The sequence below is a fragment of the Sebastes umbrosus genome, chromosome 19 (genome assembly GCF_015220745.1).
Source record: "Sebastes umbrosus isolate fSebUmb1 chromosome 19, fSebUmb1.pri, whole genome shotgun sequence".
Taxonomy (NCBI): Eukaryota; Metazoa; Chordata; class Actinopteri; order Perciformes; family Sebastidae; genus Sebastes; species Sebastes umbrosus.
In genome coordinates, this window is record NC_051287.1 from 5073772 (window position 1) to 5094364 (window position 20593).

At 42.5% G+C, this 20593-nt stretch overlaps 1 protein-coding gene across 5 annotated transcripts in view; it reads left to right on the forward strand.

Annotated features, from left to right (window-relative positions):
• Positions 1-18416, forward strand: part of arhgef28a (Rho guanine nucleotide exchange factor (GEF) 28a) — a 53494-nt gene extending 35078 nt beyond the window's left edge. For 4 of the 5 annotated variants that reach the window (XM_037753242.1, XM_037753246.1, XM_037753244.1 and 1 more), the window contains 17 exons: positions 56-116; positions 244-358; positions 447-562; positions 1158-1298; positions 1425-1675; positions 1757-1882; positions 1971-2088; positions 2195-2449; positions 2547-2623; positions 3695-3873; positions 3984-4075; positions 4181-4366; positions 6063-6283; positions 6975-7022; positions 8354-8872; positions 12241-12526; positions 17378-17553. In XM_037753242.1, the coding sequence (XP_037609170.1) occupies positions 56-116; positions 244-358; positions 447-562; positions 1158-1298; positions 1425-1675; positions 1757-1882; positions 1971-2088; positions 2195-2449; positions 2547-2623; positions 3695-3873; positions 3984-4075; positions 4181-4366; positions 6063-6283; positions 6975-7022; positions 8354-8872; positions 12241-12526; positions 17378-17553 (2967 nt within the window). Of the gene's footprint in view, positions 1-55; positions 117-243; positions 359-446; positions 563-1157; positions 1299-1424; positions 1676-1756; positions 1883-1970; positions 2089-2194; positions 2450-2546; positions 2624-3694; positions 3874-3983; positions 4076-4180; positions 4367-6062; positions 6284-6974; positions 7023-8353; positions 8873-12240; positions 12527-17377 lie in introns of all 5 variants that reach the window. The other variant, XM_037753243.1, reaches the window with a different exon arrangement.
• Positions 18417-20593: the final 2177 nt, after the last annotated feature.

Genomic DNA, 20593 nt, shown 5'->3' on the forward strand with positions numbered 1-20593 from the left:
TCCCCTTGTGTTAATTGTTTACATGTAACCAGCGTCCCTCATTTGTTTTACTTAGAAACTTCAGGATAAGTATGCCGTTACCATGGTGAAGAACAGGACAGCATCCCTCCCACAGAGTGAGTTTACAACACAACGGTCGAACGGTCACCAACAGTTTTGCTGTCAAGCTCTCTCAACCGTGTTGTTGGTGATATTTCCTGTTTGTAACGTTTCATTCTGGGTGTGATTATTGTTAATCCACAGATTTCACAGTGAGAGACAGTCATCCTCAGTGTGTCCTCTCCGTCTCTGCCTCTCTACCTGCCATGAAAGACACCGCGACCCAGCCATGCCTCCTCTCTAAGACAAACAGTGACAGGTCACAAAGCTCTCAGACGTTATGAATTACATGTGGGGTATATGGGTAAAGTTTTGTGGGTAATGTTGTTTTTTTTTGTCTATAACAGTCGTCTCAGTGAGAGTCCAGAGACGGAGTCTGATTCCTGGAAGGTGACCAGCCGATCAGAAGAGCTGCTGCCAACTCCAGTGTCCTCCACCTCCACTGACTCATCCTTCGGAGAAGGTATGACATGAATAAGGCTCGTTGTTTTCAGTTTTTACAGATTTCCACATAAAAATTTAAAAAATTTGATAAATACAACAGGTGCGTCTTTGATTTGATACAGATAACTTGTTTAGAAGGGTGTTTAAACCCAATTTATACACATGTTTTACAGATTTATTTTTTCCTTTCTCCTCTTACTCAATGTAATATTTGTGAATGTGATATTATTGAATGTAGGTGATGTATTTTCTGATATATCTGATGATGAATATGACATAATGTTTATAAATAACATATGTTTGATAATTAGAAATAGGCTATTTGGAAGTGTGGCTTTTGTATTGCTGTTTTTATGTACTTTTTCTATGTACTTGTATCGAATTGTTAACTGTTTGTGGATGTTTTTATCACACTGCTATCATAGAACTTGTTTGCCTGTTGGTGTGTTGTATGTATACGGGTGTGGTTTTCACTTTTCAAACATTTTGACCTGACGAAGATGGTAGTCAGTAAAAATTGTGGCATGGAGTAGTTACTTTTACCGTTACCTTTTTCTTCAATAAATCATGGCATTTTTGATTAACAATGATTTTGTACCTCTTTCCCTCCGTAGACTGCGTTGATGCGTGTGTCCACAGCGACGTCTCGGCTGACGCTGTGGATTACGAGGCCGAGTCGTGGAGTCTCACCGTGGAGCACAAGTTCTGCAAGAAGCAGGACAAACGAGCTGTCAAGAGGCAGGATGTCATCTATGGTGAGCAGATGTCACAACCACTGGAATGTGTCAGTGTCAGTATTTCATGTATATAATTGCTGTAATAATTGTTTTATAGAATTGTCTGGCGTGATGTAATGCATGTTTTTATGTGACAAACCTCAGAGCTGATGCAGACCGAGCTCCACCACCTACAGACGCTGCACATCATGGCCGAGGTTTTCGGGCGAGGCATGAAGGAGGAAGTGCAGCTAGATGGCGAGGCGGTGGAGCGGGTCTTCCCCTGTCTGGACCAGCTGCTTCTCTTCCACCACGCCTTCTTCGCCGCCATGAAGGAGCGGCGACACAGCTCCGCCCAGCCCCAGGGACACAGCAACTACCTCATCCAGCAAATAGGAGACGTCCTGCTCCAACAGGTGAGCTGCGCTACCTTTTCTCTGAGGTGTGATAGATGGAAACCAGTGATGGTTTGATTAACTGGGTGTTTTTTTCTGCAGTTTTCAGATGAGAACAGTGAGAAAATGAAGCAGGTCTACGGAGAATTCTGCAGCCGTCACAATGAAGCAGTCAGCTCTTTCAAAGAGCTCCAGCAGCATAACAAGAGATTTCAGAACTTCATTAAGGTATTTAACCCTCCTAGAGCATCTAAAATAAAAGCATTACTATACTTCTGAGGAGATGTAGCATAACTGTTGATGTTTCTTTTTCAAGCAACAAGGTAATAATTCTTTGGTGAGACGGAGGGAGATCCCAGAGTGCATCTTGCTGGTAACCCAAAGGATTACAAAGTACCCAGTGCTGCTGGAGAGGATCCTACAATACACTGAAGGTCAGTCATCTACTGCCCTCTGCTGGCGACATGGTCGTATGGTCAATAACAGCACAATATACAATATTTCAAGTCATACATATATTTTTCCTTCCCCATCCCTCAGAGGAAACCGAGGAGCATGCTGACATTTCCAAAGCGCTGGTTCAGATTCGAGAGGTGATAGCCGCCGTGGACCTGAGCGTCAGTGAGTACGAGCGGCATCAGAGGTTACAGGAAGTGTGGAGCCGCATCGAGAACCGCAGCGCGGCCAAGCTGAAGAACGGCCACACCTTCCGCAAGCAGGACATGATGGGGCCGGGACAGACGCTCAAACACCAGGGCCCGCTGCTGTGGAAGACTGCCACCGGTCGACTCAAAGGTGAGACCGGTGGTATTTTTGCATCCTTTTTACATGCATGTGCATAATGTGAATAAATGATCAGACTGTGATTTCCTGTTTTTCCTCACTTCCGTAGATATCCTGGCGCTGCTTCTCACAGATACACTCATCTTCCTGCAAGAGAAAGACCAGAAGTATACCTTTGCCACAGTGGTACGCACCCATTCATTAAATAAACGCCCAGCTGTAACAGTAATCAGCTCCGTTATGATGTCACACCCTGAAGCAATAGCTTCCCTGAAGCAATAGCTTCAGGGTGTGATGTGAGGGGTCGTGCAATGCGTTGCTTGTTCTTATCACTGGTTGTGTAATGTGTGGTTATGATGTGCTTAGTGCAGCGCCAAAGATCACAGGGGTGTGCCAGGATTTGTCTGCTCTGAGGTGGTCAAAATTAGATTTGCTCATATATAATTAAAATTACAATAACACACTTACTGGATACTTTTATACAACAGTCTGTATATAAAACTATTTAAAAAGATTTGGGCTGTCAAAGTTTACACGATAATAACGCGTTATTGCAAATTAGTTGTTACGCCACTAATTTCTTTAACGCATTAACGCAACTTGTGATTTTTAGGTTGTTGCCGGCTCAGTTTTAAAGCTAGAGTGAAAATACTGGTATCATATGAAACTAGAGAACCTAAAGAATCCATTGGTACAAAGAGGCTAAATACTAACTAGAATAAATACTAAAAACGTATGCAAAATTTTGGCGAAAAAAAAACTGTCATGGCCATTTTCAAAGGGGTCCCTTGACCTCTGACCTCAAGATATGTGAATGAAAACGGGTTCTATGGGTACCCACGAGTCTCCCCTTTACAGACATGCCCACTTTATGATAATCACATGCAGTTTGGGGCAAGTCATAACCAAAAAGCCATTTTGGCTCTAACACTATTATAGTAAATGAATTAAGTTATTACTAAAATATATATATATATATATATTTACTTGGCGAATCCGTCAAGACATTATCACTTTATAGAGGAAACTAGGTTGGGAACCAGTGGCTTAGTGCATGTTGCTTTGTTTATATGTTGTTTGTGTCTTTGTTGTTGCTACTATGGAGGCAGCTATATGATCAGGCGACATGTCATGTGTGCAGACAAATTTCCCCTATGGGGAAAACAAAGCGTATCATATATTATCTGTTCTGTTTTATCTTAGGTCATTATCACATCATGTCAAAAAATCTAATTGCCCTCTTTTAATGTGCTGCAGGATCAGAAGCCTCCCGTCATCGCGCTGCAGAAGTTAATAGTGCGAGAAGTAGCGAACGAAGAGAGAGGGATGTTTTTAATCAGCGCGTCAGCCGCCGGGCCAGAAATGTACGAGGTCCACACGTCATCCAAAGAGGAGCGAAACACCTGGATGAGGCTCATTAGAGAGGCTGTAGAGAGGTGTGTGTATAAGCCTGGGTACAGTATATATATATGTGTGTGTGTGTGCGTGTGTAAAATGAGGATATTGAGAACTACAGATTTCACCAGTTGTTGTTTTCTCTGCTCAGCTGTCCGGAGGAAGAAGAAGAATACACGAGTGAGTCTGAAGAGGAGAAGCGAGCTGCTGAGGCTCGCATTCACAAGATCCAGAAGTTACAAGGTATTTTCAAACCTGTGGCATCATTTATTTATTATTTTTCTATATATGTTCTTTACCCTGGAGTTAACATTTCACACCTGTGAACCCGATGAACTCGTGTATCAGAGAGTCTGCTGAGCCAGGACCAGCGGATCTGCTCCAGCCTGGAGGAGAAGCTGCAGGTCCACGCAGCGCTCGCCGCGCTGAGTGGGAGGACGGATGCCTTGCTGGTTGAACCGCGACTGCTCGTCCAGCCGCACTCAGAGGAGCCGCCCCAGGCCGCCGTGTTGCTGGCTGCAGCGCTGCAAGAGGGTGAGATGCTTTACATATACTGTACACTGCTGGAACAAATACAGACGTACTGTACAGTTTTGTTTTTTGACAACACAGAAGAAGAAAGTGAGGAAAATCTTCTTTACTTTAACACCTCGCCACACCTCATTTAATAATTGGTTTATAACACACTGAAATGTAGTTGTAAGCAGATATAAGGACATTTTTAAGTGTTTGTTAACGTACAGTATTCGTCAACAATTATAACTTCTCCAGTATGAAGACATTTTATATTATTACAACTGTGTTTTACTATATTGTCATTCATTATCTGTTTATACACCGGCCTCCACTTATGTGTATCCACAGGAGGAGTAATAGTTGCAGACAGATATAAACACTTATTTCTAATTAAAACTACAGTATAGTGTGTTATAAACTATTTATTAAATGCTTATGTACTGCTTATAAATATTAAATGGGGGGGGCAATGTCAAACATGTTTCCATTTAATAAAGAAATGCAGTCTAGTTTTTATTTTTTGCAACTTTATTTTTATTGTTTTCAAGCTACATGAGTGATTTGACAGAGGTTATTTTAAAGAGATATTCATCCTGTTGTATGAATTTATCTGGGAGGATTTTTCTCAGGTATAATGTGACAAAAGAGTTGCAGCTTCTATTCCAAATCTTTTCATGGAAAAAATGAAAACAATTCAAGAGACAAGACCAGAAAATATTTAAAAAAATAGAAAGCATTTGTTTTGTCCCTGAGAACTATTTTGTAGCCTTTTCAATTTCACAAAAGAGTCACAAAATATTGTGTTCTTCCAACTAGAACTGTCAGTCTGATATTCAAGGGTAACTTTGGTATTTTTTAACCTATTTTTTGTGTCTAAGTGACTAATGGAGACAACAAATTCTGAAACTGTTCCAGTGTTGAGGGAGAGCGCTGTAACTGGCAGCCGCTAAACGAGCTGCGAGGGCAAGTGAGCAGCATCAATGTAACGTTACGTCCACTAAAAGGGCTTGTTTTTGCCACTGACACTCAGATTGTTATTATAAGTGTCAGACATCATTATGTGAAGGACCCTACAGAGAACGGTTTTCTTTCTTCTTTCTTCTTTCGCTTGACGTGGCCTGTTTGTTATTGTGTCCAAGTCCTGCTCAAGGAGAAGTCTCGTTGTGAAATCTGAATATCTGTATACTCTGGCTCAAATAAATTCCTCATCCATATTGAAGAAATCATCTAAATATTCAGCCATGACCTTAAAAATCTTTTAGATAACACTAAGCTACGCTTTCTGTACTCCAACACAACAAACTCTGGCCCTCAAGTTTCCACCATGGATGTATTCCACTATTCCACCGTTGTCTTCCAGCAACACGTCACCTCGCCAGATTTCAGAACAACACTTTTCCTTGAGTGAGACTCTTTCCATGATGTTGTCAGACACTTATAATAACAATCAGAGCCTGTCTTGGCAAAAACAAGCACTTTAAATGGACGTAGATGACGGTGCCAGCTTGCCCCAATAGCACCATATTGAAGCCCGTAAGCAGCTGCCGCCTACAGCGCTCTTCCTCAACACTGGACCAATTTCAGAAATTGTTGTCCCTATTAGTCACTTAGACACAAAAACATGGGACAATAGGGTCCAGACTGAAAATTAACGAAGTTAACTTTTAACTGATTGAGCAGCACACTTAGTTTCACACTTTGTTTTGTTTCCCAGCTGAGAACCTGAAAGCCGCGCTGTCATCCAAGATCTGCTCTCCATCGAGTCACAGCCCGGACTCCGACACAGACTCCGTGTTTCCTGTAAGCCCTACTACGCCTCTACAGCCCCCCTCAGACTCTGAGGCCTCACCTGAAGACCCGGAGACCAGTGAGGGGAACTGGACTGAGGACCCGGTGCTTCAGTCCCCGACAGACACGAATGACATCGACGTCAAGGTACAGCAAAGTTTCTGCTATATATGTAGCTTATAGTGATTCCTCTGTGGCCTCATGATATAAATAAAGATGGTGAATTTAATAGGGGTTAAATATTGATGCAGCAATATGATGTAATGTCTTTTCCATCACTGTAGTTGTGATGGTGGAGGTATTACAGGTCATTATAGGCTCTTCCAGCCGCCATCCCAACCTCACCGCTTTCCATTTCTTCACCGACGTGGGGCTCAAGATTGCCAACAGTTGTTTGAATAATTCAGCACCGTCTATTAGAATTACATTTCAGTCTTAATGTGATGAATCATTGATAAGCTCATAATAAAGGAAGAAGTCCATTTAGTTCCCGACGGTATTGCGCCATTAAAAATGGATATGGAGACTTATTCCAATTACCATGCCACAGTTGTGCTACCGTTTGCAGCTTTTCTGTGACCTGTGAGGTAAATCGACTCCGAGAGGAGAGAATCATTTTATTATCGACTGCAGTGTGTTAATTCAACCCTAAACAGTGTGGTAGGACGCCGTGCGGCCTCAAGGGGGCGCACATGTTGCACGAATGCAACTTCAAATTTTAACATGAGATGAGAACATTTAGACTTCCCTGTGGGGTAGATTGTTGTTTGAAATCCTTAAAATCATGCATGAAAAACACAGCAGGCTTATTAATCTGCATGATTTTGTTCACTAACAGGTCGCTCAAAGTGTCCAAAGCCTGACCCAGTTACTCTACAGTCTGCAGGTGAGTGCATTATTCAATACACAGCTAACCACCTGCTACTTCTTATCCTGCTCTCATCTATATTATTATCCAGTCAGCAAACAAACAAACCTCTTCTGTTCTCACTGAGATGACATATACATGCTTTGTTAGTGTCGCGCTCAGTGAAGATAAAGGCTTTAATATGCCGGCACACTCTGGCTCCAGTAAACAGAGAGCCAACGCTGCGCTCAGCTGTTTGAAGCCAAAGGTAGCGAGAATCCTACTGATCTTTTTTTTCTGCTGTGAGACATACGAGGGTCTTTTGTTTCACCACACACACACAGACACACACACACACACACACACACACACACACACACACACAGACTGCTGTTTAGTATAAAATGTAAATTTGTGCAGCAGGGAGAACATGTTTGCATGAGGGGGACGTGTGCGCTCATCTGTCCGTCTGTGGGAGTTTGAATATGAAAACATCATTGAAATCAAAACCTCAAAGTTGTGTATCCCGTCTTGCATCTGAACCTGAAAACAACAGTGGAGGTGTTGTTATTTCACCATGTGAACACAGAAACAGTCAGGGCACCCAGTAGAGCCATGATGCTTTCCATTCAGATCACCTTCTCTTATTACCTGTTGTGAAGATGCTAGGGCTGACCCGAATGCTTCGACCGTTGCCGTGGTAATCAACCTTCAAATCAGTATTTGAATGCTTTGTTTGTTGTTTTGTTTTATTTATATATATATATATATATGTGTGTGTGTGTGTGTGTGTATTAGGTCTGTCAAAGTCAACACGATAATAAGGTGTTTTAACGCCACTAATTTCTTTAACGCATTAACGCAACTTGCGGTTTTTAAGTTGTAGCGGTCTCAGTTTTAAAGCTAGAGTGAAGATACTACATGGTATGATATGGGTGATGATACTGATAATGATACTGGTATCATATAAAACTAGAAAAAACCTAAGGAATCCATCGATACCAAACATGTCAAACTAACTTCTCATGAAGGAGGATAAATAACGCTCCAAACTTAAGCTAAATTTTGACGAGGAAGAACTGTCATGGCCATTTTCAAAGGGGTCCCTTGACCTCTGACCTCTAGATATGTGAATGAAAATGGGTTCTATGGGTACCCACGAGTCTCCCCTTTACAGACATGCTCACTTTGTGATAATCACATGCAGTTTGTGTGGTGTGTGGAGGTGCATGTGTGTACGGCAGCGGCACTGTCCCGAAGCTTTGAATACCTTCGAATATTTCTCACCAAAGCTTCGAAGCCCAAAATAATGGTATTCGGGACAACCCTACAAGATGCACATGTGGTTAAAGTTTCCCTTTCTGTTCCAGGCAGCGGTGACCATCCAGGACAGCTGCTATGAGATCCAGAGGCTCCTCCTCCAGGAGACCGGGCGCCCTTCGCCCCGCGCCCAGCGATCGCACTTTCCCAGCATCCGGGCCAACACCCTACAAGAACAGGAGAAGCAGCGCAACCTGGAGAAGCGGAAGGAGGAGGTGGTGGCAGCTCAGCGGCTCCAGGGACGACTGCGCCAGGAGAAGGAGCGCTGGGAGCGGGAGTGCCAGGCCAGGGAGAGCCAGCAGGGGGAGCAGGAGAGCAGGCTGGAGGAGAGGGAGAAGCAGTGCCACCTGGAGACGGAGAGGCTGAGGCGCGAGAGGGAAGAGCTGGACGAGCAGCTGGACGAGTACCAGCAGAGCCTGGAGCGGCTCAGGGAAGGCCAGAGGAACGTGGAGAGGGAGCGAGAGCGTCTGGAGAACCAGCAGAAGCTGCTCCAGACCTGGAGGCACAGCCGACAGAGGAGTCTGCCAACTGTGATTCCTCACATGGTCATCCCTCTAGATGGGCAGCAGGTAGTGATAACTGTTTCCTCTGTCTATGGATTTTCAAATAACTTCTGATGTTTAATCTGAGGCGTTAATCTGGAGCTCGGTAATGCTTCTGACTAAAGCTCCTGACCCTGACACGAGTGTTGACTGATGCAGTGTTTATGGAGTATTTCTCGGCCAAAGTCATTAATGAGAAGCTTTTCTCAGACAGCTATCAGCCTGAGTGTCGCTGGTTCACTCATTTACACACAGCAGCTCAATCCCCTCTTGATGTACGACCTGCGATAATGAGAGCAATTTCAGCATCATTTGTCTTAGTGCTCCAGCAGCTCCACTCACCAATAAACATCTTAATGATTGATGATAATTAAACCATTGCAAATAAAAGCTCCGACAAAATAATTAAAACCAGAGGCACGCAGCCCGAGAAACCGATCAATCGTGTCCGAAAGGACTTAAATTATCGACGCTTTGTTTGAAAAGCACTACAGTGAAATGTCCCCCGCAGCTGGAAGGCACGGAGGATAAAGGCTGCACTGTTCTCCGTTGCCCTTTAAGTCTCAATGTACCTCACATACACAAGCAGCAGTGGTGAAACTAATACAGCACATACGTCTATGTGAGCCTCTGCTGGGCGCTGCTTTGTCCTGCTCGGTTCAGCAGGTGTGACTGTTCAAAAGACGCACACAGAGAGCACTCGAATGGACAGACAAATGAGCAGACTCGTGTTACAATATTCCCTCTCTCCCTCATTAATTTACACACCACTGTGGGCTTTTTACACACTGGACGCGATGAGGCTCTCCCGGACTTATTTATTTCAATTCATCTATTTTGGTCGGTGTGGAGGCTGCATTAACAGCAGTGGTCTGACAAAAGGCGTGCGGAGGCAGTGGAGGTCCTAATGTTCCCCTGCTAATGTTTTAGCCAGAGGCAGCGGTTCACAGGGTCAGAGACGGATCGAATGACACACACACACACACACACACACACACACACCAGCTCTCAGGTCGTCTCTAATTAGCCGTGCTGCCTCCGCTCTGCAGGAAAGGAGGCCATGCTGATGTGAAGATGGGACAGGAGAGAGAGGGGGTATTAGGAGAGGACAGGAGGAGCCTTAAGAGAGCTGCAGCAGTGATACCTTTCACCATTCATTAAAGGGTCAGGTCGCCCAAATGACTCACCATTTTTTATCCACTTACTATACCTCTAGTTGTATCTGGCCATGCATTTATACTAGGGCTGTCAAAGTTAACACGAAAATAACGTGTTAACGCAAATTCGTTTTAACGCCACTAATTTCTTTAATGCATTGACACAACTTGCGATTTTTAGGTTGTATTGGGCTCAGTTTTAAATCTAGAGTGAAGATACTGGTATCATATGAAACTAGAAAAACCTAAGGAATCCATCGGTACCAACCATGTCATACTAACTTGTCAGGAAGGAAGCTAAATAACACGCCAAACTTGCGCAAAATTTTGGCGAGGAAGAACTGGCATGGTCATTTTCAAAGGGGTCCCTTGACCTCTGACCTCCAGATATGTGAATGAAAATACATACATTGCATAAAACAAGCATATTTGCCCACTCCCATGTTGATGTAAGAGTATTAAATTCTTGACAAATCTCCCTTTAAGGTACATTTTGAACAGATAAAAAAATGTGCGGTTAATTTGCGATTAAATATTTTAATCGTTTGGCAGCCCAAAGTTTTATTTGTCCAGAGTTTGAGATATCTCTACGCCAATACAACGGTGATTTGTTTGTGGTGCTCAAAAGAAGTGGAAAAATGTAGTTTAATTTAGAAAAAATTCAGCAGCAAATTGCCTTTTCAGAATTAGACTCTCCATTCCTCAGAGCGATCCACAAAACACACTGTGAACAGTTTTCATGGCAACCGCTGTCCTCCGAATAAATAGTCCCTATAAAATCTCCTCACAGTGAAGTCTGTATATTATCCAGACTTAGTACGTTTTCTATGATTTAAGATAAGATAAGATAAAATAAGAAGATCCTTTGTTACTCCCACAGCGGGGAAATGTGCAGGATTACAGCAGCAAAGGGGGACAGTGCAAACAAAACAAGATCTAGAAGAAGAAATCTATTCACTTCCATTGTATCGGGATAGAAGCTGAAATCTCAGAGACAGATATCTCAAAACCTGAACAATAAAACCAAAATGATCCATTATACCAGATACCACTCGAGGTAAGTGGGGAAATTGATTTTTGGTGAGCTGCCTTTTGCATTACAGTTTTATAGAAAATGATCTAAAGATCTATTAACAGAGCCACTCATAGCTTTTGCACCTTAAATTATAAAATGTATTTCCTGATCCCTCATGCAAATGCATCAATGCATTTCAAAGGTGCATTGTTGAATGGTTTTATAGGTGTAGGAAACTATCCAATCATCAATGTCCATTCTTGCTTAAAGGGATAGTTCGGGTGTTTTGAAGTGGGGTTGTATGAGGTGCTTATCTACCGTCAGTGTATCACCTACAGTAGATGACAGTCGGCGTAGCCCCAGTTTGGAGAAACAGACAGGATTTACCACTCGGAAGCAAAGCAATGTGGACGGGAGCAGCAGCAAAAACGGATTTTAGACACTATCAGTTAAACTGTACGTTATTTTTATAATATTTTTGTAGGTATACCTTGCTGTGAGACAGCTGTACAGTCTATGTTTTCCGACGGGGAACTGAAGCCGCTCTCGCCGAAGCAACCAGACTCCATTGAAAAAACAGTAATTTTATCTCGCAGAACACAGGAGTTGCTGGTCTACCGCTGCCTCGATTGGTTAGTTTGTTTGTGTTATTGCGTGACTTTGGTGAACCTGAACTAACCCTTTAAAACACTAAAGTCACACAATAACAAAAGCTAACTAACTGCTTGAGGCAGCAGTAGACCAGCAACTCCCGTGTTCTGAGAATAGAATTATTGTTTTTTTCAATGGAGTCTGGTGGCTTTGGTGAGAGCATAGATGGATACAACAGCTTCAGTTCCCCGTCAGAAAGGGATGTCTGATGGCAAGATAAAGCCGTGAAAATATTCTAAATATAGCGTACACTTAAACTGATGTTGATTTTCTTTAGGTGTCTGAAATCCATTTTGCTGCTGCCCCCCGTCCACAGCAGTGCATTGCTTTGCTCCCGTGCTAGTACTCCTGTCTGTTCTCCAAGCTGGGGGCAAGCCAACTACCATCTACTGTAGTAATACAGTAGTACTTCATACAACCCCACTTCAAAACACCTAAACTATCCCTTTAAGAAGCTCTCATCTGGGAAAGAATATGAGCTCCATCTGAATCACTGTGTTCTTGATTTTCACCTTTCAGCTCTGTTGTTGAACGTGACCGTGACCATTATGCTCTCTCTCTCTCTCCCTCAGGACTTGGCACCGAGTCAGTCCAGAGACCTCGCCGCCAACGGCTCCGCGTTTGTGAATGAGGCTGCGTTCGACAGCACCAGCGTCAACAACCGTCACGTCCACCACAAGAGAAATGACCCCAGCGCGCACAATTGTCTCAACACCCTGCTGGCGAGATCCAACAGCAGACAGGCCCCCGTAGCGAAGGCTCCCCACAGTCCACAGTCAGACTCCCAGGGATGGATGATGGGGACAGGGTACCTCTACAGCCCTGCAGGGAGGCTGGGGCTGCAGCACACGCCCACTGGTAAGAACTTCATGTTTAGCATCTCTTATAGGAAGTTTGAAAGTTTGAAAACACAAATCTAATGGCGACTAGGGGTCATGAGGATTCATATTTCCATACTATAATACATGCTATGTGGGATGGTGTCTGTCTGGTGACTAGACTAGGGCTGTAACTATTGATTATTTTCATTATCAGCTCATCTGGTGTTAATCCTTTGGTCTATAAAGTGTCAGAAAAATGCCTGTTAGAATTTCCTGAAGGCCAAGGTGACATCTTGAAAAGAAATCTTGTTTTGTCCAACAAAAAGTCCAAAACCAAAAGATATTCAGTATATCATCATGTAAGACCCCTTAAAGTGAAGCAGTGAGTACAGGTTTCAGAAGTCTGTAAGTGACGAGTTTTGATTGAAAGATTAGAAATAGTAATTTAAACCAGTGTAGCAGACCATTTCCTTCTTTTTACTTATTCCAGTTAGCATCAGGTGAACCCCTTAAATTTAACTTTATGACCCATTTAAGATGCCTCGACCCCTGAAGTAAGATAAAGAAAATTAGCAAAAAGAGGCTGGAACTATAGAGAATGTTTGGTATTTTTCTGTCAATCAACTAATTGATTGATTGATTGATTGATTAATTGTCACTCCAGTATAGACACATTTTTTTAAACACAATAACTTTTATTTATTTATTTATTTTATACGTTATTGCACAAATTCACATACATTTACATTTGCTTACAATGTTTGAGTAAAATCAAGAGTAAATTAGAGAAAAAAAATAAAGACAATAATAACAGGAATAAAAACTAGGAAAAAATTAAAGGATTAAAAAAAAGAAGAAGAAAAACAAAAAAAACATAAAGAAAAAAACAAAGAAGAAGAAGAAAGATAAAAAATAAAATAAATAAATCACTTTTAGAGCAGTAAAAGGTATAAACTAAATGAGCTGATAAGATTTTTGAGCACACATTAATTTCCCTATTAATGAGGAAAAACTGATTTTTTTTAAGCTTTTTTTTAAACTTTCAGAAACCATCTGTGAAGGGACGCAAGTTGACGTAGAAAAATCTTATGTTTGATATGCTGTATGTTAGTGCTGACATACGTATCGTACAGCAGCATCGTACTGTCTCTGCTGCTCAGCATAACGGAGAAATCTGCTTCCTGTGAGAATGTAAACAAACCGTCCGCCTGCACTGGTTTCACCCATGTCTGTGAGAGCGTACTGTACACACACACACACACACACACACACACTCTCTGCTCTCAAGGCTCTATCCCCGGTGAGGCCTCGTCTGTCCTTCGTCTCAGTTAATCAGTGTCTCCTGACAAAGAAACCCCCCCCCACCGCTACCACCACCACCACCGCCTCCGCCTCCACCTGCACCAGCAGCAGCAGCAGCAGCGAGCCGGGGCCCCCGCCTGCCAAAGGAAAAGAAAATCAATGGTTCCTCTATCTATCGACTGTCAGTGCAGACAACAGCATGTGAATCACAGTTCACAGGCGATGGCGGACTGATTGGGACATCGATCTAAAAAAATCTTTACAAAACTCATTACAGCATGACTTGTCATCGCATCAGGAGAAAAGGGGGGAGGAAGGGAAATGAGAGATGCGGACACGTATTAATCTGCGTTTTGCTCGTGAGGTGTGCGCTACATTCTCACGTTTGCCCGTCCCCATTCCTAATCACGCACAAGCTCATTCTAATACAGGGCGGGAAGGAAATTACAGGTTCCATGTTCCTCAGCCCTCGTGAGCAATTGAGTCAGTGTTAAGTGATGTCTGGTATTTTGTACCAGCTATAGCAGGCATCACAATCTCTTCCTCATTGATCAGCTTATTAACCTTTCCTCGTTATTGAGCTCAGACACACAAGCCCCAGTGAAACCTGAGTCACTTGTTAACAAGTCTGGGGTGTATACTTGGCTGCAATCTGCACCGCAGGGTGCGTTCCAGTTGACATCTACCCACAATGCATTCCTCAGTGGATCCCACGAGGGCCTGCGATGAAATGCCCTGAATAATATTGCCCAATCTTCACATAATTCCCCGTTAGATTTATACCTGTATAAGGAGTAGATCTTAAGAGCTCCTCACGCTGGATCACGTGCTGCTTGATATGTGGAGGAACGTCTTCTTATCGTGTGAAAAGAAAAAAGGGAATCTCTTTCAAATGCAAATCCTCCATTCTTCCGCCAGTCACATGGATTCCAAACATGATCTCACTTCTCATTCTCACCTGAGCATGTGAAGATTTCCTCTTATGCACACACATAAACACACACCCTTTTTTGTCATCCACTGTGAGATTTCCATAATTTGTCCCCGCACAATGTAATCTCGGTGAACCAGTTGGATGGAATTTTTCTGAAATGACGCCTCATCTGATGAGTCGTGTCGGCTTTTTGTTGCTCACCTTTTTGTACAAAGGATGAGAGCATGGTGCGTTGGCTGAGGAAGAAAGGAGAGATGAAACTGGGGCTCTTTACAGTACGTGGATTAATCACACCTTGTATAATAATAAGCTGCATGATGCACAAACCTGACCCGTGACTTTCCAACAAAGCGTCGGGCTGCGTGCACAGTGATGGTTAAATGATACTGATGATTATTTTGGCTCAATATTGATATCACGACTATTTATTTTGTCCCACCAAAGCCTTGATAGTTGAATGAAATCTCCCAGCATGGGGAGGTTTTAGTGCTGTTTGTTCAATATATTGATCGCATATGGCACAAAAGAATCCCTTGTGTATCTTTGTGTTTACCAGATGTGTTCTACAGCGTTGTCCAGAAGGCTTTAACTCAAATTCAGAGTAACACCTTTAGCCCTGAAACCCTCAGGGACTTGAGAGACGTCTCCTGGTAAATGGTTGAGTGTGAGAGGCTGCAAGGGCTTGAAACGGTATAAATGTGAATGGGACAGCACTTTGCGGTGACATATCACGTTACCTTGACGATGTGAAAACATGTTATGTGTAATTGTGGGGTTTTATGTTACCTTAAGAGACGAGCGGTACTTGTCAAATAATCAATTTACTCGTTTTTGTCCAAACAGCGTCATCAAGTAAGGGATAAGCCTTCGCGTCGGGGGTGCCACATCGCCCTGTTGGGGTTTATTTCACAACGATGACCCGCTAGCTGCACATTATCCCGCTTATTACACGGCTACTTACTTAAGAAATCAATCATTTTTACACAAAAAGAGTCCGAGATAAAACAGCAGGCTGCTTTAAAGACATAACAGACCATAGAACGCCGTGATTGACCAATCAGAATGGAGTATCCAACAAAGCCGTGTAATAAGCTAAATTAAAAGAATGAATAAATCTGGTGTGTAATATAGTCTAATGCTTACATTCCTCTAATTTCATCTGTTTTTTAATGTACCATCTTTAATCCTTAATGTTAATGTCTCTGTGTAAATGTGCCGTAAGGAACCCTGTATTTAACGTCACAAGTGTATGAATTGTGGGTAATCCCTCAGGCAAAACTGAGATCTGCAAAAACTTGCAAAAACCTGACGACCTCTCATAACCTTAACTATTTAAGGTCAATGCCTAACCTTAACGATCTCGCAAGGGTTTCCCCAGTTTGCACGCTCCCTTCATACCACTATCGGCAAAGTCTGAAGAAATGTAGACTTACAGAATGTGTGCATAAAAGTGCTCAAAATGTCAGCGAGAGAGCCCTCAAGCACTCAAAGATTTGACAGCGGGAGAGCCTTAAACCCTCCCAGACTTTGTGGGAACGCGCCTCAAAGTCCGTGAGTGTGAACATTGGGATTGGGCCATTGGCAAAGTTTTCCTCTATACAGCAGTATTATACAGAGCATCTAATGATGTTGGCAACTCACAATTTTACCAGATTGTTCTTCTAACAACCCGAGCCACAGTTTGTTACTAGACTGAGCTTTTCTCCAAATGTTCTAACAGCCCTAACAAATTGATATTTTTTTGTTGCTTTCTTTAAATAGCACGCATTATTTGCTGTCTGAGTTGTAACACATTAATAATGCTAAAAGCTTATTAGTCCACGGATAAAGACAGAGATTGAGTGTTTTTATCATCTGGCTGCACACTGATGTCTCATCTATCAGAGGCCGGGCCTATATGGTGGCTAACAGAGCCACTCTAACAGACTCTTATACAATTAATCAAACAGAGGCACTTTCCTACGGGGACACAATGAGGCAATTTATAGTTCATGCCATCTGTTACCATGACAGCACACCTGCCCTAATGCTAGACAGCACCAACCACACACACAAATGTTAAAAGCACGCACATTCTCAACTAGATGCCACCCATAAAAACAAATTCTCTCTCTCAGATCTCCTGTAATTGAATAATAATGCTGTTAACCCCTGAAGCTGGGGGTGTAATATGCCAACTCGAGGGTTTGAATCTTTGCTATCTGCTCTAAAGATATCTGCTCATCCCTCCTCGTTTCCGGTCCCTCGTTTCCTCATCTCTTCTTGTTAACCGTCAAGTGCGAGGAGGCAGGTGTCATCGAATCCCGACCGTGACGATGGATTATGTTGACAAAGATAATGATAAAAGTGACACCTCTAAGTAGAAGGGGGAATGATGGATGGCTTGAAAATCTTTTTTGTCTCCGGTGCGGGAGAGGAGAGCGTGAGAGGAGAGGCTGAGCTGCAGCAGCTGTGGTTGATCTATATATGCAGTTAGTGATTAGATGAGTGGGCCAAACAATTAGCCTGAGCTCATTAAACAAGTGGTACATGACCCATCCTGGTGATTATGTATCAGTGGTTAGTAAATGATTGATTTGGTCGATGCATTAAAGGTAGCTGTATTTCTTCTACATAGAGTATAATAATATTGTTTTTCATGTGCTCTCTCAGATCTTAACAGTCACGGCTACATCGGGGAGACGTGGTCGTCAGCAGCGAGCGGCGCTGACCCATATCCGGTGTTCCCGCATCCCGGTGACCCTCAGCTGGACCTCAGTGCACTGGTTTCCTTGGAGACTGACAGCGGTGGTGAGGAGGGCGGTGAGGAAACAATTGTGTACCTCTGAATGTTGATTCATTTCAGACTCAACCCAGCACTTGGAAAAAAGACATTTACGAAGCATCGGGATTGGATCCAGAGTTTTTGCTTCAGAAAACATTTTCTCTTTTTGTTGTGCTTTTTTTTATATTTGAAAGACTGTTTTTGTAAGTGTAAAGTTACTGGAAGCACGGCGATAAGAAACTGAGATAAAGAAGGTTGTTTCAGACTCAATCTCACATGCACCTTAGCTCAAGGCACCACTCGGTGTTCAATGTCTCTTTATTTTCTGTTTTTGTGTGTGTGTGTGTGTGTGTGTGTGTGTGTGTGTGTGTTTGTGTGTGTGTGTGTGTGTGTGGTCTTTATTGACTGGGTCCCTGCAGCTACACCTTTCCCCTTTTCCCCCCCTCTGCTTCTCACTGTCCCTCCCTCGCCGCCTTCCTCTCTCAGGCCCCCCATATATCTCGTCCCTCGAGCGTTACATTTATTAAATTTACCACCAAATGAGGAGAAAAAGCGTATACCCAATATAAGCAAAATATCAGGCTGTATCTCTCCAGCGGGTGATTGTCTGCAGCAAACTGCCCCTCTTTCATTTATCAGACAGGCTCTGTTTATGTACGAGCCGAGCACAATGCGAAGCACAAAGCATTAGCATTGAAAGATGAGGTGCGACAGCGTCAGTCCCACGTTTTTTCCAGACTCGCCGCCTGTAGCCGTCATTTATTTCTTTTTATCTGAAGCACGTTTTTCTTGTTAAGAGAAATAAGATGTGGTTTTAAGAGAGATGTTGCAGCTGCGCTAATATATCAGTTTTATCAGACGTTCAACCGCAAAAGCCTGAGAAAGCAGTTTGTTCCTGTGAAAAGTGAAAGAAAGTTGGAGTGGGAAGAAAAAGGAAAACATGTTGGGCCAAATAGTGGTAAGCATTAATGTAATTATTTTACAACAATTCTCATCACAAATTTTCTGACTACATTTTTATTTCATAGCTCTAGGGATGGTAATGCCGGTCAGTCGGTCCACCACTTTGGTCCATTGCCATGAAATTTTGTTCAGACATTCATGGCCCCTGGAGGATAAACCCTTATGATTTTGGTGATTCTATGACTTTTCCTCTAGCGCCACCATGGGTTTAACATCTGTTGAATGGATTGTCATGAATTTTGGTCAGTCATGTCCCCTTCAGGATGAATTATAATCACTTTGGTGATCCCTAAACTTGTCATCTAGCAACATCTTCAGGTCAAACTATTCATTCGTCTAATATTTTGGTTTATGACCAATAGAGTGGTGCAAGAACCTAAACCCGTAAATGAGTTATCATTTTAGCACTTCCTGTTCCCTTGCCTGGAAGTTAATGGGTTTTAGTTAGATGCCTGAAAATAGGGTCTGTGGTTAACACAAGCTTAAGAGATTTTAACGTTTTGTTCTACGACATAAAATACGTCAATAAATGTCCCACTTCTGAATTTTGAAGCTTTTAAGTGTCTTAAAAAAGGCGGTTTTGGTTAAGTGGTTAAATTAGACTACTTAACGTCATCACGCTGAACACTAGTCCGGCTTTAGCTTTGCGGTGGTGACGTGAAGTCATGCGACCGTGTTATAGTTTTATAGCCTAATGTTAGCTTTTTACTTGTGGCGATTGCATTCACACTTCTTTGTGAAGATTATATTGCTGAACAAAACGTTTAAGTATCATAAACGTTTGTTTGCCACAAAGCTTATTTTCTGCAATAATCTAAAACCCAATGAAAAAATCCCATTGGCTTTTTGTCGAGGGAACCAGTGTGATGCTAACTTCCTGGTTGACCTACAAAAATACGTCATCCCTGCAACACTCTGCAGCTGAAAAACATTCCCATCAGCCTCAGCCGTGCACAGTGCAAGTAAGATGGTGAACATGGTAAACATTAGCTCTTAGTGCAGCCTCACAGAGCTGCTAGCATGACTGTACACCATTAATATACTTTATTTTCTGTCATTACTTTATAAAAACCCATCTTTACTTTATACAAGCTGTAAAGGGTGGAAGATGTTGTCCTAAAATTATCTTCACAAGCACCCAGAACAATAAGACAGTTGCCTTATTGATGCTGTCATGCTTAACACTAAACTATTACACTTGAATATTCATGTAGTGTATTTACATATTATCTCTTATGGGCATGTGTATGTGTAAAGAGGTCCCTGTGCCAATGCTTTCGGTGTCTCTTGATGCTTTTTACAGACACTATAAAAGATGACTTGGTTTCACTACTGTTGTACTGTAGTTTCTTAACGGGACACTAAGGCAGTGGCAGTATTTTAATGTGATTTTATGTATATATGTTTGTGCTTTTATTTATTTATTACAGTATAAGAGTTTTACTTTGTGAAGGGTTGTATTGTACATAGAAGTGTACCTGTTTTTCGTTGGTGTTGTGTGCTCACACATGGCCGTGTTGATAAAATGACTTTAAACTTGAAACGGTGCTTTGTGTTTTTCTTCAGGCTATTAAATGGGGCTCAGCGAATGAGTCAATACAATAAAAAACAAGATGGTTGAAGCACAAACACAATGTTCAGCTCGGGCACAAGTATCACTTCAGTTTTATGGCCCCGGTCTGAATGTGAGCAGTGTTGACAGATGTGTGTTCAGTTGCCAGCAGTGGCAGGTGGTGGTGGAAGACCAGGTGCGTGAATGTCAATGATTTCCTGTCAGACTGCACCTCTGAATTGCAAACACAAAATAAACACATCGGTATAGAATGAACGCAATATTGTTGTGCAGCAACAAACGGCAATGCCAACATATTTGTGGGTCATTACATTCTTTAAAATGTTTGAATACACACAAATATAAAGATTCCCACCAGTCACAGCCTATCTCTCAAGTAAAGGCTAAAAATACAAACAGAGACCTCAATTTGGAGCTTCCTGGCTTTCCATGACAGCAGTAATGTATTTCATATGCTCCACCTGTGTCTCTGTTGCTCTTTCCCTTTCAGCTCTACCCCCCAATATGCACCTTATTATTTCACAGAGGTGCTGCGTACAAACGCCCACTCCATTCCTTATCAGCCGCA